The sequence below is a fragment of the Somniosus microcephalus genome, chromosome 23 (genome assembly GCF_052327205.1).
Source record: "Somniosus microcephalus isolate GS21.2 chromosome 23, FLI_Smic_1.0, whole genome shotgun sequence".
Lineage (NCBI taxonomy): Eukaryota > Metazoa > Chordata > Chondrichthyes > Squaliformes > Somniosidae > Somniosus > Somniosus microcephalus.
Window position 1 is genome coordinate 37,340,645 of NC_141009.1, and position 16,676 is coordinate 37,357,320.

At 43.7% G+C, this 16,676-nt stretch overlaps 2 protein-coding genes across 2 annotated transcripts in view; both read left to right on the forward strand.

The window, feature by feature from the left end:
- The window catches only part of cacna1ba (calcium channel, voltage-dependent, N type, alpha 1B subunit, a), an 820,126-nt gene extending 814,901 nt beyond the window's left edge, over positions 1-5,225 (forward strand). Inside the window, exon 50 of the mRNA XM_085965795.1 lies at positions 391-5,225. Within this exon, the coding sequence (XP_085821921.1) occupies positions 391-951 (561 nt within the window). The 3' untranslated portion in view covers positions 952-5,225. The remainder of the gene's footprint in view (positions 1-390) is intronic.
- Positions 5,226-16,110: 10,885 nt separating this feature from the next.
- Positions 16,111-16,676, forward strand: part of LOC147101826 (uncharacterized) — a 320,645-nt gene continuing 320,079 nt past the window's right edge. Inside the window, exon 1 of the mRNA XM_085965804.1 lies at positions 16,111-16,532. Coding sequence (XP_085821930.1) covers positions 16,421-16,532 — 112 coding nt within the window. The 5' untranslated portion in view covers positions 16,111-16,420. The remainder of the gene's footprint in view (positions 16,533-16,676) is intronic.

Sequence of the window (16,676 nt, forward strand, 5' to 3'; positions counted from 1 at the left end):
CCAAAATGTCTTCAATTAGTATTCTTTAAATACTGTACTAATGAAATCTCTATTGTGAGCCCTTAACTAACTACTTCTGCATTCTTCCTATTTACCACTCTCTTCTAGGGTTTTATCTTATGCATTTAATACCTAATGCTGCTAATTATTTACCTACTTTTTCAATAGTTGATTTTGCCACTCATGATAATCATTTTTCCCTCCAATTCTCTCTGCATCTCTGTGTATTTTTGCCTCATACTTTACTTTCCCTTTTTGGTGCTCGTCTGAACTTTTCGCCTTATTTCTTCTCTCGTGTGGCTTTATGTCCTTTTCCGTTGATGGTTTTTTTGTTTTCCGTGTGTCTGTTCTTTTTGTTTTTTGAATTGCTTTGTTCCAATTTTCATGTAGGGCAGTGGTTCGGTTAATGACAGCCCGCTGCAGTCAGTCTCTGGCGCGAGCACCCCGTGTCGTGGGCGACGGCAGCTTCCGCAGACACCTCTAACACCGCGCCCCAACATCACCTACAAGACTGCAAACTCCTCTCCGGCTCAGTTTAACAACCTGCACGGCGTCTTACCCCCGACTCCCCCAGGGAGGCTCAGCCGCGGACACTCAGAGCACAACACTTTGCTGCGCAGCGAGCCCCAGAGCCACCCTTACGCTAGTGGCGAGGGCAGACAAGCGATGGTGACGCGCGTTGGCTCTGACCCTTACCTGGGACACCGCGAGGGTAGCGGCAGCGAGGTCCAGACGCCGCCAGAAGAGACTCTGACCTTTGAGGTGGCTGTTGCCACAACTACGGGCAGGTCCCCAAGGACTTCTTGCGTCTCGACTTTTACATCTCAATCTCGCCAAAGCCGCAGAGTCCCGAATGGTTACCACTGCAACCTGGGCATGAGCACAGGCCCTGGGACGGGCGCAAGAGAGCGGAAATATTACCGTGAAACAGATGAAGACGATTGGTGCTAGCGTGGCAGTCTAACGAGACTCTTACAGATTATGCATTAATATGATGAGTTTTATCATCTACAGGGTGTTCTGTCAGAGCTCAGTGTGTATATTCATATGCAGCATTCATGGGGATTTAGAAACTGGAAATTGTTCCAGTAATCTGATTTTTTTTTAAGGATTGCTTCAGCTTGTTTTTGCACTGAATTTGCAAGTGAAAAATTGTTCACTTGAAGTGAAGAAAACAAAAGACTGTTTAATTCTAGAAAACATCTGTTTTTCTATCTCTCCCTACACTGGCTATTTCAGAAAACAACAGATGCCAAATTTATTATATAAACATATACATAAAAGTGGAAAAAAAAAACGGATGAAATACAATAATGACTCTTGTGAACCACTGGAACAAGTGGCGAATGAGTTTGCCACTTTATAAACACAAGTTGTGAAAAGGTGGATCTGCTTTCATCACAGACTGTGAATGCCAGAAGGAAAAAAAAACAAAAGGGGGATAAGATATTTTAATGCATATCGAGAGACTAACACAGACAGCAAAACCTTTTAAATGTAGGACTTGATGTCAATTACAGAGAAAATAAATGTCTTGAATGGAGCCAGTAAACAAATTCCTGCACTATGTCTCCACAGCTCTCTGCATTGTTCTCATCTGCACCAAGACGTTCCCCCAACATGTTCAATTTTATGTTGTGGAGTTGCCAGCGCCATTTCTTCAGGTCCAGAGGCCTTTCAATGTGCTGCTTTTCACATTTTGTTGAATAATTTTGTTGACTTTTATTTTTTCCATTTTTGCTGGGGGGTGGGGTGCGGTTTCTGTAGCGATAACGTGATCTGTGATTCTGACTGCATCATTTTTTATTACATCGTCGGTAAATAGCCGCACGTAGTCACACAGACTTCATGGCATTCATTGGTTTTTCGTGAAAGTGTACAAAAACGTAGGGAGTTGTATGTAAAGAGCCCAACGTCATTTCACTCTTTTTTTTGTATTTGTTGCTCCAACTGTTGAATTCCAAGTGCCTAACCTTTTAAATAGCTCATAAGAGAAGATGCAGCCTCGCGCGTCAGTGCATCTTAACTGGTAAGTGGGGGCCCTGGGAGGTATGGCAGAGGTGAGAAGAATTGGTGGTTTAAAACAAAACACCTAGAAATGGTTTCTTGATAGCCGGACTGGAAATTAGTAATGACATGTTGCAAAAATAAAATTTGAAACATTAAGCCAAAATTTGGCATTGACGAGCAAGCCTGGGCTTTAACCTTTTCTGAAGTTCAAACAGGAAGATCAGAGCTGAAACAACGTGCGAACCAGTGCAGCATTATGTCTGCTGTCTTTAGACTTCACCGTGCATGTCCAGTCTTTTAAACTTGGTTGTGGAGGTTATGAGCACATGTTTTATGGTGTACAGTTTCTATGTCGTAAGGATACATGGGAAAACATTGCTGTTGCCTTTGTAATGTAAGTCTTTTTTTTTTAAAAACACGTTGGGAAATAGCCTACAAAATGTGCACTTTGCAGAATCAAACGATAAAGTGAGGACACTGGGTTACAGAGGGTGATCCGAGTGTTTGTCAGGAGGGCTATGCAACAAGATGATGATATTTGTCGGGCAAAAAAGCAAATCATCCACTCTGTAGCTTTATCTGCTGAATTCTCCTGTTTCAGGTTTTCAGCATGATCGTGACCAAATGTTTTATAGATTTCCTTATAACAAAGGCACAACGATTATTTGAAATTTTAAAGAAAACCGATATTAGGTGGGGGAGAGGGGTGCGGAAATATATATTAATGATAAAATTGTTCCTGGAACGTTTAACAGGATGTTTGAAGTCAAACCTACATCTTGAATAATGCATGCACCAATTGTACTCATTAATTATAGAACTACATCTGTGCAGAAGGGTTGAAAAAATTTTTTAAAGGTAAACTCTCCCATACTTTTGGAAACGACAGTTTGTAGTGTGACGTCTGAGCTCGATTGTGACAGCGGGGGTGAAAGGAAAACATCTCCCTGTTTATGTACAACAACAGTGCGCAAAAGTGTCAACACTCTTATTTAAAATCGTTTTGTCCCAATTCAGTATTGCGGGGCTGCTGTGGGTAAAGAAACAAAAACTAATAAAATTAAACACTTGCCAGTTCACTGTCAAACTGTTACCTGTGGTCTCTCTACCTTTTGTGTGTGCAACTTACACACCTTTTAACCGGAACTGCACACCTTCCCTTCATCCGTTTACAGTAGGTTGCCAAACTCAAGATACACCCAACTATTTTCACAGCCAGAACTCAGTTTATTCGTGGTTGTACTTTGATGACGTAATGGTAGCATGTGATAAAAGTATGTGCATGAACTATTGTTTATCTTGGTACCACTTTTTTGATACAATATGTATTCATCAGCTGTTTGTTTTTAACAAAGGAAAGACAAAAAAATTTGATATCAATTTGGCAGTTTGTTGCGATAACTTTATATATAAAACAGTGTTGGGAAAGTTAATGAGTTCCAACCATGCAACATGACCGGAGCTAATAAGGTCCTGTGAATGATTAGTTTGCTGCCTGATTGATCATTTATCAGCCAAACTTTGAACTTCTGCAGTTTCTACAGTTACATTTTGTATGATGCAGAGTCCTTGAATTAAAATAAAGCCTAGAAGGAAAATTTCACATGCTTCATGTTTTTCTAATTTGCACAATTTTTAAACAAGACTTCTGCAAATCTTAAAAAAAAAAATTGTTAACTGGCTTTGTTGCAGTAACTAATATGTTGAGAATGTGTGAATGTTTTGAAACTATATAAAGACGCATTTGCTGAGCTGTTCTTATGTCTTTTATTGATGGTTTACACTCGTACCAAAAAGAACACAACCCTAATTATAATTGGGACGAAATGTTGTTACGCATCACAGTTACTTTTTGTTTTGTGCAACTGAGAAATTGCATGTCATGCCCCTAGCTTGAATATTGCATTAACCTCCTTGCCCTGCTCGTCTTTTTATGTCACTTCCTGTCTACAAGAAAAACTTCCTGCACAGGAAGTGGCTAACCAAAAAGAAAACATGGAATTTTTTGGAATGTTTGAATTGGTCCTTTTTTTGTTCATGCATGATTGACTAAATAAAGCTTACTGGAAAATAAAACTCTTGTAAATTGGTTGCAAATTAATATGCTGTCTACCACAGCAAACAATGAATTTTTTGGGCATAACTGCACCATCATTTCTCAAAGGGGAAAAAAAGGCCACTTGGATTGGCGTAATAATAATTTTTAAAAAAACCCACATAAAGTAATTTTTCGTTCCTTGAGTAAAACGAGAAACAACTTGAATGGCAAGTGGTCTTTCTAGCATTCCTAAGAATAGTTAGGGTTGAGTTGTCATTTTAAAGGGACTGTGTCATCTTGGAGGAAGGGCTTATTGCTGGTGGTTACCCTAGCAACAGATATCTCTCAATGGCAGTGCACTCATGGCAAACATGAGCCATTTGGCATCACAGATGGCTTGGGAAAATCACATCTTATGAAAATACGGCATGATTTTTTTGACTGTTTCCCAAATGTGACCTTTGTAGGAAAGCCAAGCTTCCTCACTTTGCCAATTTTACCAAAAGAGTGGATGCGAGTATAAGGTGGTGTTGTGTACTTTATACTCCTGCCTATCTTCTCACTAAAATTAGCGAACAGAGAAAAATATTACTCTTATCTTTTGAAACAGTCAACAAAGTGTCTACGGTTAAAAGAAATGGCAGATTTTGATACGCCCATATTGACTGTGATCTGAGCAGCATCAATGAAGGGATACAATGATCTCAACACAGTTTTTACAGACGTTTCTGGCTTGCAAGCCACACAAAAAAAAAATCCTGATGACGTAGGCCTTTTAAGAAGTTATTAATATTGTAAAACAATTAAATGTATCTGCATTCTGTTTGTTCAGCTGAACCCTGTTAAGATCAAATAAGTGTTGTTGAAGAAAGGTTGCTCTGAAGACAAGCATGATCTTATCAAAGGTATTTCAATGGTAGACTTCAACATAGTAAAACAAATGTAAAAGGAAAGCTTGTCAGGAATCAAACTGGAAAGGAGTCTACTGCATGTAAACTATGGTTCCCAGTGAGAGTGACCATTAGCGTGTTATAATACCTGAAGTCAAAGACCGAGGGCACTCCAACACACTGGAGGTCACTCTTGTATTGTGGGTGAAAATACAGTATTATAATATATACGGAATACTATATCCCCCTGTGTTTTTTGAAAAATAAACCTTGTACTTTGCACATTCTGACATCAGAACGTGCGTGTTATTTTCCTATTCCGACCTCAAATGTTGCACTTTCCATCTATGTTTGCACTCAGAACAGTGAGTCCATTGTTCTTCATTACAAATGACCATGATACTTAAGTTGTCAACTCACCATGATAAAATGTTGGTCATTTCAATGTTACTAAGGTGTATATATACAAACTGTTACTAAGGTACATATATTAATGGGTCCCCTGTTGGCTGTAGTGCCATCAGTCGCTCCATATTATTCCAAAACATTGTAATTACAGTCCTGGATTTTAATTTCCTACACATACTCGAGGTAATAACATCAGCACAGTGAGTGATTATTGTGTCAAAGGTTAGCAAGTCTTTGGCTGTGATGACTTCTCACATTACTCAATGGACATTACTCCTCTATTGCACGTTTAGATGAGAAAGCTATCTTATATTTATCTCCAGCATTGCAACCAATTTCTAAACATTTGCATTCAGAATCGGAGCACTGAATGTACAGTGTAAGAAGATAGTTGATGTAGAGTTAGGCATTTGGCTGTTTCCAACGATTATGGTTTCACCTTCTAGTGGTACTTCACACCGTGTCAGATAGCGAACGCTTTGGAAAATGATACTGTTCTTTTTCCGACAGTTTTTTCCTTCCCTTTCCTGGAGGTGCTGACTCGGGATGAGCCCTGTGTGCCGGCCAAAAACTGCCTATTTTTCTAATCTGAGCTTGGCCAGTGACCATCAGTGGGCAAGCCAGACCCCTGTCCTTTGCTGAAATCCACACTTTCTGGCTGGAGTCACTGTATGATGATTAGAAACTCTGGCTGTTATTTTTTTCTCCCTAGGCCAAGGGCACTGAGGCCAACGATATGACCCCTTTTCCCCCCCTCCCCCCCGCCCAAAAAAAAAACTGGCTGAGAACAACTAATTTACCACAAACTGAGGACCTGGGGGTCCTCCTGGTCTGTCTGGATCAGCTGGTCCTGAGCAGCACACCTACAAACCACGCCATTGAGGGAGTAAATACATTGACACTGAAATTACAGTTGGAGGTGTACCTCCGGAGTATGCCTCCGACCGCGAAAGAATTACAAACCTACCTGCTGGCGGCGAGGATGCGAAAACTTGCGGTCTCGGGCCTCGAGGCGGAGGGCAGCGTAATGGCCCATGGATCCCAGGAACACAGAACAAACATACCTGGGATCACGTGGGCCTGGTTCTCCAATCACAAAGCAAAATTTCATTTTAATAATTTACGAAGGGAATCCTCTAATGAGATGTAATGGAATCCCAAAATCTAATCTAACTACAATTTACAGAACTGGAATTTTATACAAAAGGTAAATCGTGCTTGACTAATTACTGGATTTTTTTGAGGATGTAACTGGTAGAATAGATAAGGGAGAACTAGTGGATGTGCTGTATTTGGACTTTCAGAAGGCTTTTGAAAAGGTCCCGCATAAGAGATTAGCATGTAAAGTTAAGGCACATGGGATTGGGGGCAAGGTACTGACTTGGATAGAGAACTGATTGGCAGACAGGAAGCAAAGAGTTGGAATAAACGGCTCTTTTTCCGAGTGGCAGGCAGTGACAAGTGGGGTACTGCAGGGATCGGTCCTAGGACCCCAGCTATTCACAATATATATTAATGATCTAGACGAGGGAACTAGATGCAATATCTCCAAGTTTGCAGACGACACAATGCTAGGTGGGTGTGTGAGCTGTGAGGAGGATGCCAAGAAACTCCAGTATGATTTGGACAGGTGGGGCGATATGGCAGATGCAGTATAATGTGGATAAATGTGAGGTTATCCACTTTGGTGGCAAAAACAGGAAGGCAGATTATTATCTGAATGGCAATAGATTGGGAGAAGGGGAAGTGCAACGAGACCTGGGTGTCCTTGTGCACCAGTCGCTGAAGGTAAGCATGCAGGTGCAGCAGGCGGTTAAGAAGGCAAATGGTATGTTGGCCTTCATAGCGAGGGTTCGAGTACAGGAACAAGGATGTCTTGCTACAGTTGTAAAGGGCCTTGGTAAGACCACACCTTGAGTATTGTGTGTAGTTTTGGTCGCCTTATCTGAGGAAGGATGTTCTTGCCATGGAGGGAATGCAGCGAAGATTCACCAGACTGATACCTGGGATGGCAGGAATGATGTATGAGGAGAGATTGGGTCGATTGGGCTTATACTCGCTGGAGTTTAGAAGAATGAGAGGAGATCTCACTGAAACTTATAAAATTCTAACAGGACTAGATGCAGGAAGGATGTTCCCGATGGCGGGGGAGTCCAGAACCAGGGGTCACAGTCTAAGGATACGGGGTAATCCATTTAGGACAGAGATGAGGAGGAATTTCTTCACCCAGAGAGAGGTGAACCTGTGGAATTCTCTACCACAGAAGGCAGTTGAGGCCAATTCATTAAATATATTCAAGAAAGAGTTAGATATATTTCTTAAGGCTAAAGGGATCAAGGGATATGGGGAGAAGGCAGGGACAGGGTACTGAGTTTGGATGATCAGCCATGATCTCATTGAATGGCGGAGTAGGCTCAAGGGGCCGAATGGCCTACTCCTGCTCCTATCTTCTATGTTTATTAGTAATTACCTTCATTCCACCAACCTCACTCAAAATGTAATTTTTTGATAATTTTAGACATCATTAAAACTGTAATCAGGCCAATATTTGCATAAACTCATTTCATAGTGGTGTATAGCTTACGATATGAAAATGTTTAATTAATGGTGTAGATATCCCCTTACGCTGGTGTAAACAGGTCCCTGAGCCTGCTTACATCAACTGTAACACGTGGGCAATTGTTGGTCAGTCGCTGGGCAAATGGCCCAACTCTGCACCAGCGATTGCTTTTTCGTGGCCTGCACACATGGCTTGTCAACGCGTACCTTGACAGGCCGCATGTTACGGATTTCGCACATGCGGAAATCCCGAACTTGCAGTGGATTTCAAGGGGAATATGACAGCGTACTCTGAGAGTACACCATCATACCACAATTTCAGGGCCATTAGTTTAAAATCAGGACATAATGACAGCTAATAACAAAATTGACACCCTTGGAAGTCATGCAACACCATCCTTAGATGAAATGTCCAATCACATTACGTCTATAAGGAATGTCAAGTGTTTCCCATCATTGCTGTCAACCGAGATTTTTATTTTCAATTCGAGATTGACTTCCAAGCAGGCTGCATGTGTGATTTAAGCATTTGAGAGACTAGGTAGAATGTTCACAGAATCACAAATAACAGTCCCAAATCAGGTTATATATTTTCGGTATGTTGTTTAAAATTTGTCTTTATGCAGCAGACCAGCTCTCTCTGACCCAGAATGCACTGCACAGTCACTAAATTAAAAAGATCATCAAAGGATTTACTTGTCATGAAGCCAGACTCTGGAATTACAGTGTTGACGACAGGAGCTGGAACTTCTTGCTGGGCAGTAGATTGATGAATCACAAAAAAATCCTTGGAGTTCTCTTGCTCAATAAATACATCCATTGTATGTGCGGTGGAAGTTTAAGACCAGTGGATTCTTAAATCTCCTGATCTATAATTTGTGTGACCTTTCTTGTTTAAGTATATTAATTATTGAGCTTTTTTTTTCCATTTTGTAATGGTCTCCTAATGTTGTACTCAATCTCCCATCTAGAAGATCAGCAACTACCTGCTCCAACTATTCTGCCAACACCACTTTGAATGTCTGCTGGAAGACATTCAAGATCATTGTGGCATAACCCATCCCCCATTCCCCTCCAGATTGCCCATCTCTTAGTGTAGCCCAGCATCCATTCTCTATTCAGTGTGCAACCGGTTTCTGCGGTGGCCAATTTCCTATAGGCCCTGCCGCAATCGCCAATTATTGTAAGTGGTTTCGCCCCGCCTGTAGCGAGCACACATACTCCCTTACTACAAGTTCTGGACAATAGGGATTACTGAGGACAGATTGGAACATGGACAGCGTTTTCGGGCTCACCTTTGCAGTGTTTATTAAGTTTGACAAAACCACTCCACTCGTATACAATACGAGCGGTGTGAACACAACAGTACAGTTTAAAACAGTACAACTCTGACTTGTCCAACAAGCTCCTGCCGTGCTGACTTACCACAGCCTAAAAACACCCTCCCATGAACTAAACTATCACAGGACCCTTCCAATACTAAACCCCCTCTGGTTTGGTAGGAACATACAGGCACCCCCTCACACAGCTAAGTGATCTTGTGGGTGTGCAGGCTTGGCAATGCTCACCTAGATTGCCCTTGATCTTGCCTGCAGCTTCCTCCCGTACGTCTCGGCTACCTGGTTCTGTACCGGCCTTGCAGCATGCGAGTCCCAGTCTGAGTCGAAGTCCGTCTCGGTTGGAAGAGCAAGGCTCAGCTCCTCTTGATGTTCCATTGTGTGGAAGGCAGGAGAGAGAGAGAGAGCTATCCAAAACGGCTCTCTGATATACCCCCCCAATACACAGACCGCTGTCTGTGGTTTTAATGGACACATGGCCTCAGGGAAATGGTTTCCAGGCCTCCTCCCAGGTTTGGATGGTTTAGATCTCATTTCCATCGCCCAGCCGATTTAACTTGAGCTCATCTTCTTCAGAAACAACGAGTCGCCAGCCTCGTTATTCATGACTTGGGAGTGGGCCTCTCGGGCCATTGTCCCCAAGGACAGTCCGTCACCATACGAATGCAACCTGGTTACGTCAGCCACCTTCAGCTTGAGTGATTTTCCACAGCTTCCCCCCCCCCCCCCCAAACAGCCTGTCCAGTTTTTAATAAGGGTATCTCCATGGAGTCTGCGCCGACTGCTACAAGTGCCATCCCATAATTACGCCGCTGAGATGACAACTAATCTTCTAGAAAACCATAAATCTATTTCCTTCCACCTGGTGACAGAGTGGTGGAGCCTCCAGACACCATCGCCATGCAGACCCCCAATCATACGATAAGCTTCCCATGCAGTACCACCACCTTTTGAATTGATCTCTCTACAGATATTGAAGGTTCAAAACCAGCCACCCAACAATCTTGTTTTTCTTTAAATATTTTACACACAATTTGGGAGAAAACACTAAAGGATATGTTTAAAATCAGCTTTTTTAAAAAACAACTAGGTGAAGAGCTCAAAGGTTAGGAGATGTAAAACTGCTGTGTTTATTTATTTTGACATTTCTATCGTGTTACAGGGCAAAACAAAATTGATAGGGTCTTTGTCATTCATGAATTTGAAGTTGCACATTGAGGTCTGGGTGCCATTTTGCAAAGTCGAGAGCTTTTCCGCATTTACATCATATAACACACTAAAGGCATTAATTTTGTAAATGAACAGTCGTGTAGGGAATTCCTTGCGAACTGAATATGGGCCATCAACAGCAAAGTTTTGAGTCCTACTTTGCCTTTTTTTGGAATACTGCCTCAGACAATGTCATTGACTGACTATGTTGGACTAGCCATCAGATATTGAACCGGGATGCAGGAACATGCATGGACCTTTGGGCTTGTCCCTCCCTCCCACCACCCCTCGATCCCCATCCTTGCTTTCCCCTGCTCTCCACTCCTCCTACAGTTTTTTGTGCGCTTCAACAAGCATCAGGAATAGCCCAGGAGACCGCAGCATGCAAAGATTAATGAAGAGGTTTTTGGTCTGACATAAATGACAACTGCATCACATAAATTGGGACATTTATGTTTTTCCACTGTGGTAAGTTGAGCATTGTGACTGAGGAGCAAGCCATTTATACTGTTCTAACAGTACTTGCAGACAACTGTCAAAACACACAATCGAGCAGGTAAGATCCTAAAGGTTTACTTCATCCACTTCTTAAAAACAAATTCTGACAAGAGATCACAAATACTTAGCAATTTATTTGCAAATATCTATATTTAGGAAAAAAGATGCAGTTTCTATTTAACTTCAGTTCATTAACAGCCAAATTAAATATGTTTACAGATGAAATAAGCCAGTGTTAGCCTGGTTATGCATGCATCAAATATCTCGGGAATAGGTTTTTATGTACTCAGAATCTGACTATATTGGCATGAATGATCCTTTCGCGAACAGCCCTTAATGAGCATCACTCTTAACGAACTGATCTGTGTTAGCTAACCTATTTCACGGAAATATGTAATCAAATTATAAGATTGTCAGAAAATATTTCTAATTTTTGAAACACTCCATGTCATTCGACAATTTATTTGCTTCAAATTGTGTTGAAAATAACGTGTTTCGATTGGTTGAACAGCGTACTTGCAACTGAACTGAGGATTATAAGGCTTCATACGGCTTGCTCGTTTGTAGTCAGCCTCTTGCACACGTCACCAGAAGTATTAGAACATTGACTCCTGGCCAGTTGTGAGATTGTGAAAGTATCTCTTCAAAGCAGGAAACCCCAGTAACAAACTGAGGTACAAGATTTTATGTCGAGCTTAAGAAATTGTTGAATAAAAGTTCTGATTGTGAATATGCAGGCTGCAATCTGGAGTCAACCTCTCACTTCCTGTTGGGCACCCTAAGGTTGAAATGCTGGCAGGAGGTCATTCCATTCAGTTGTCTCTATTGGCTAACACTGATTAAAGGGCACAATCCTTTTTTGCATATATTACTGACTGAATGCTCAGATGTGACCAAGTCACATGCAACACTTATGCTGCTCTGCTTTCCCAGAAACCTTTGAGTGCAGGAAATTTAGCTGAAGCCCTTGACCTGATGGTGCTCTATTTCAATTCAACTTGCTTTCTCCAATAGAAATAAGTTCAGTTCTGTCAGCCTGTTCCAATAACTATGGCTGCGGTTACACTGATGCTACTGGTGTAGGGCCAGTATTTGGGAAATGCGATGTATGACTGGCAGATCAGAGTTAATGTCAGCTGTGCATCCAATCCAGGTTGGCGTAAAGCCAACAACAAGTGCCACGGCACAGTAGGTTCGGGTTATACAGATTCTCTCAGCAGTCTCACACTGCTTGACTTCAGATTGGGACCTAACACTGGGTTACATACACTTTCATTTCAACATACAAGGACCTGTAGGGAGGGGGCAGGGGAGTCTGGAGTTGTGTTGGGGCTGGGGGGGGAGGTGGCATTCAGCAATTGCTGGGGGGAGTTGGGTATTGGGAGTGGGGGAAGAGGGAGATGGGAACGTGGGTTGGGAGATGGGGAGTGAGAGAGACTGGGGAATGGCGGTCGGGAGGGTGGGGCGAGAGGGAGACTGGAAGATGGGGCCCAGGGATTGCTTTCGGAATGATGGTGCTGAGTTGAGGACGATGTGACCTGTAGGAAGTGCCCCAAACACCAAACCTGCTGCCCTTGTACTATCTCTCGGTTTTGTTTAGGTTGGTCTATGTTGGCCAGAATGGACGTGTGAATGAAAGAGTACAGATTAGCTCTGACTGAGGTTCCCAGTTCAGAGTTGTCATCTTCACACAGAAACTGAGTCCAAACAGGGGAATTTGAGTATTATCAGTATGATTTAGTTAGCAGTGCAATTTCAATGAGTTACTATTAGTTACTGGTGGAATCAAAGTTCGTTTCACCTCTGGATCCTCCCTGTGAATCTACCACCACCAGCCCTCACCCTCGGTTTCCCCTCTCTTCCCCCCCCCCTTCTCTTCTCACCCCCCCCACACTCGGTTTCCCCACTCTTCCCCATCCCTCCTTCCCTTCTCCCCCCTTCCCTGCTCCGCCCCTTCTTGTCTCGCACCCCCTTCTGCCCCTTCTTTCTTCCCCCCTCCCCCTCCCCCTCTTTCTCCCCCCTCCTTAATAGAAGATAGGAGCAGGAGTAGGCCACTCGGCCCTTTGAGCCTGCTCCGCCATTCATTGAGATCATGGCTGATCATCCAAATTCAGTGCCCTGTCCCTGCCTTCTCCCCATATCCCTTGATCCCTTTAGCCTTAAGAAATATATCTAACTCTTTTTTGAATATATTTAATGAACTGGCCTCCACCGCCCTCTGTGGCAGAGAATTCCACAGGTCCACCACTCTCTGGGTGAAGAAATTCCTCCTCATTTCAGTCCTAAATGGCTTACCCCTTATCCTTAGACTATGACCCCTGGTTCTGGACTCCCCGGCCATCATAAACATCCTTCCTGCATCTAGTCTGTCCAGGCCTGACAGAATTTTATAGGTTTCGATGAGATCCCCTCTCAATCTTCTAAACTGCAGTGAGTATAATCCCAATCGACACAATCTCTCCTCATACGCCATTCTTGCCATCCCAGGTATCAGCCTGGTGAATCTTCGCTGCACTCCTTCCATGGCAAGAACGTCCTTCCTCAGGTAAAGCGACCAAAACTGCACACAATACTCAAGGTGCGGTCTCACCAAGGCCCTGTACAACTGTAGCAAGACATCTTTGTTCCTGTACTCGAACCCTCTTGCTACGAAGGCCAACATACCATTTGCCTTCTTAACCGCCTGCTGCACCTGCATGCTTACCTTTAGCGACTGGTGCACAAGAACACCCAGGTCTCTTTGCACTTCCCCTTCTCCCAATCTATTGCCATTCAAATAATAATCTGCCTTCCTGTTTTTGCCACCAAAGTGGATAACCTCACATTTATCCACATTATAGTGCATTTGCCATGTTTCTGCCCAATCACCCAATCTGTCCAAATCGTACTGGAGTTTCACGACATCCTCCTCACAGCTTACCCTCCCACCCAGCTTTGTGTCATCTGCAAATTTGGAGATATTACATCCAATTCCCTCGTCCAGATCATTAATATATATTGTGAACAGCTGGGGTCCTAGGACCGATCCTTGCGGTACCCCACTAGTCACTGCCTGCCACTCGGAAAACGACCCGTTTATTCCAACTCTTTGCTTTCTGTCCGCCAACCAGTTCTCTATCCAAGTCAATACCTTGCCCCCAATCCCATGTGCCTTAATTTTGCACGCTAATCTCTTATGTGGGACCTTATCGAAAGCCTTCTGAAAGTCCAAATACACCACATCCACTGGTCCTCCCTTATCTATTTTACCAGTTACATCCTCAAAAAATTCCAGTAGATTAGTCAAGCATGATTTACCTTTTGTAAATCCATGTTGACTTTGTCCGATCCTGTCACTGCTTACCAAGTGCTCTGCTATTACATCTTTTATAATAGATTCTAGCATTTTCCCCACTACCGATGTCAGGCTTTTTCTCGACCACCTTTTTTGAATAGTGGGGTAACATTAGCTACCCTCCAATCCATGGGTACTGTTCCAGAGTCTATCGAGTTCTGGAAGATGACCAGCAATGCATCTACTATTTCTAGGGCCACTTCCTTAAGTACCCTGGGATGTAGATTATCAGGCCCTGGGGATTTATCGGCCTTCAGTCCCATCAATTTTCCTAACACCATTTCCCTACAAATACTGATTTCTTTCAGTTCCACCCTTTCATCAGACCCTATGTTCCCCGGCATCTTTGGGAGGTTATTTGTATCCTCCTTTGTGAAGACAGAACCAAAGTATGACTTTAGTTGGTCTGCCATTTCTTTGTTTCCCATTATAAATTCCCCTGATTCTGACTGTAAGGGCTACGCTTGACTTCACCAATCTTTTTCTCTTCACATATCTATAAAAGCTTTTACAGTCAGTTTTTATGTTCCCTGCTAGCTTACTCTCATATTCTATTTTCCCTTTCTTAATTAATCCCTTTGTCCTCCTTTGTTGAATCCTAAACTGCTCCCAATCCTCAGGATTATTGCTTTTTCTGGCCAATTTATATGTCTCCCCCTCTCCCCCCTCCTTCTTCCCCCCCTTTCCCCCCTCCTTCCCCCCCCTTTCCCCCCTCCTCCCCCCCCTTTCCCCCCTCCTCCCCCCCCTTCCCCCCTCCTTCTCCCCCCTTCCCCCCTCCTTCTCCCCCCTTCCCCTCTCCCTCCTTCTCCCCCTCTCCCCCTCCTTCTTCCCCCCTCCTTCTTTCCCCTTCCTCCTTCTTTCCCCCTCCTTCTTTCCCCCTTCCCCCTTCTTCCTTCTTCCCCCCCTTCTTCCTTCCTCCCCCCCTTCCTTCTTCTTCCCCCTTCCTTCTTCTCCCCCCCTTCCTTCTTCTTACTCCCCTTCCTCCTTCTTGCCCCCCTTCCTTCTTCCCCTCCCCCCCCCCCCGTCAGAATGTCATGCGATCAAACTCCAGGAGTTGGCTACCCTATTCCTATTAAGGGCTCATTTAATTCTTTCCCTGTCAGCCTTTTGAGCCTGACCAGCTTTTGGTTTGAGGTAAGGGAGTTTTTCCACGCTGGGCCAGGCTTCCTATCCAGACCAGGCTCGCTAACTGACCACCCATGCACCTCTTTGCCTCTTTCCTCTGTCCACCCGGCCAGTGGGAGGGCTATTCCTCTGAGGCTTTCCAAAATCTCTGATTTGGCAGTCGACTTGTCAATAAAACAGGCTACCTGTCCCCACTGTAATAATAGTAATACAAGATCAACCACACAATAACACAGTGCAGCCTATTTACTCCAGTGTGAAACCAAAGACAGGAACAAGCTGGAAGATCAGCAACACTTGGTTGCAACAGCGCAGTCTAGAAACTGCTAAAGTCTCACCAGTTACCCCATTACGATAGCAAAATACTGCAGATGCTGGAAATCCGAAATAACAACAGAAAATGCTGGCTATTACTTGGGTTAGAAATCTAACTTGAGTGCTTTAAAATTAAGCTAGTGTAGAATGGATCTGCAATCTCTCTCATTCAGTTGACACGTCCCACTGATGATCTCTTGACTTTTGCTATTTCAATTTTACATTCAATTGTATGGGATGGGGAGGGGTGCAGTAGGAGGAGCAGAGAGATATTCTAACCTCCCACACCGACGATATAGTACTAGTGCACCCAATCAGTTGGACCTGAACTTGTAGACTGAACTGCAGCACAATCTGGGAGGTGCTGCCCTCACTCCCAGGGATTAAAGCCGGGCGGGGGGTTTGATTAGACATGAATGCTGGTTGGCTGCAGATTGGAGCCTGTGGCTAATGCAGCAGAGGCTGCGGGGAGAGCCGAGCTTGCCTCGAGTCAGTGAGGACCGCTCCTGCCTGGCAGACGCTGGGAGCATCTCTCTCTCTCTCTGCACATCCCGAGTCCCAGTCAAAATTCTCCTGACTCCTCGCAGCATGGAAGAGTCAACTGGTAGATTTCTGAGCAGCTTTCGGTGATTTGTTTTTGGTTAATTTTCTTGTTTTATTTAATTGACTGACCGCGCTGACAGGCAGATCAGAAATTATGGACTGGAGGATCTTTGAGCTGGCTCTTTTGTCAGCCTGTCTCCGCCTGTCCCGCTGTGGACCGAGTTATGGGGACGAGACAGAGCTGGGCTCCGGGACCTCGTTCACAGGTAAGGAGCTGACACTCTTGTCTCTTTCAATTTCCTGGAAAACCATTTGGGAGTCTTTGCTAAGAGGTGATGGTTGAAAGTCCCGTTGCAAGCGTTAATTTCACGTTAAAGAGAGCATCGGGCTGCAATATTAATGTTGCACAT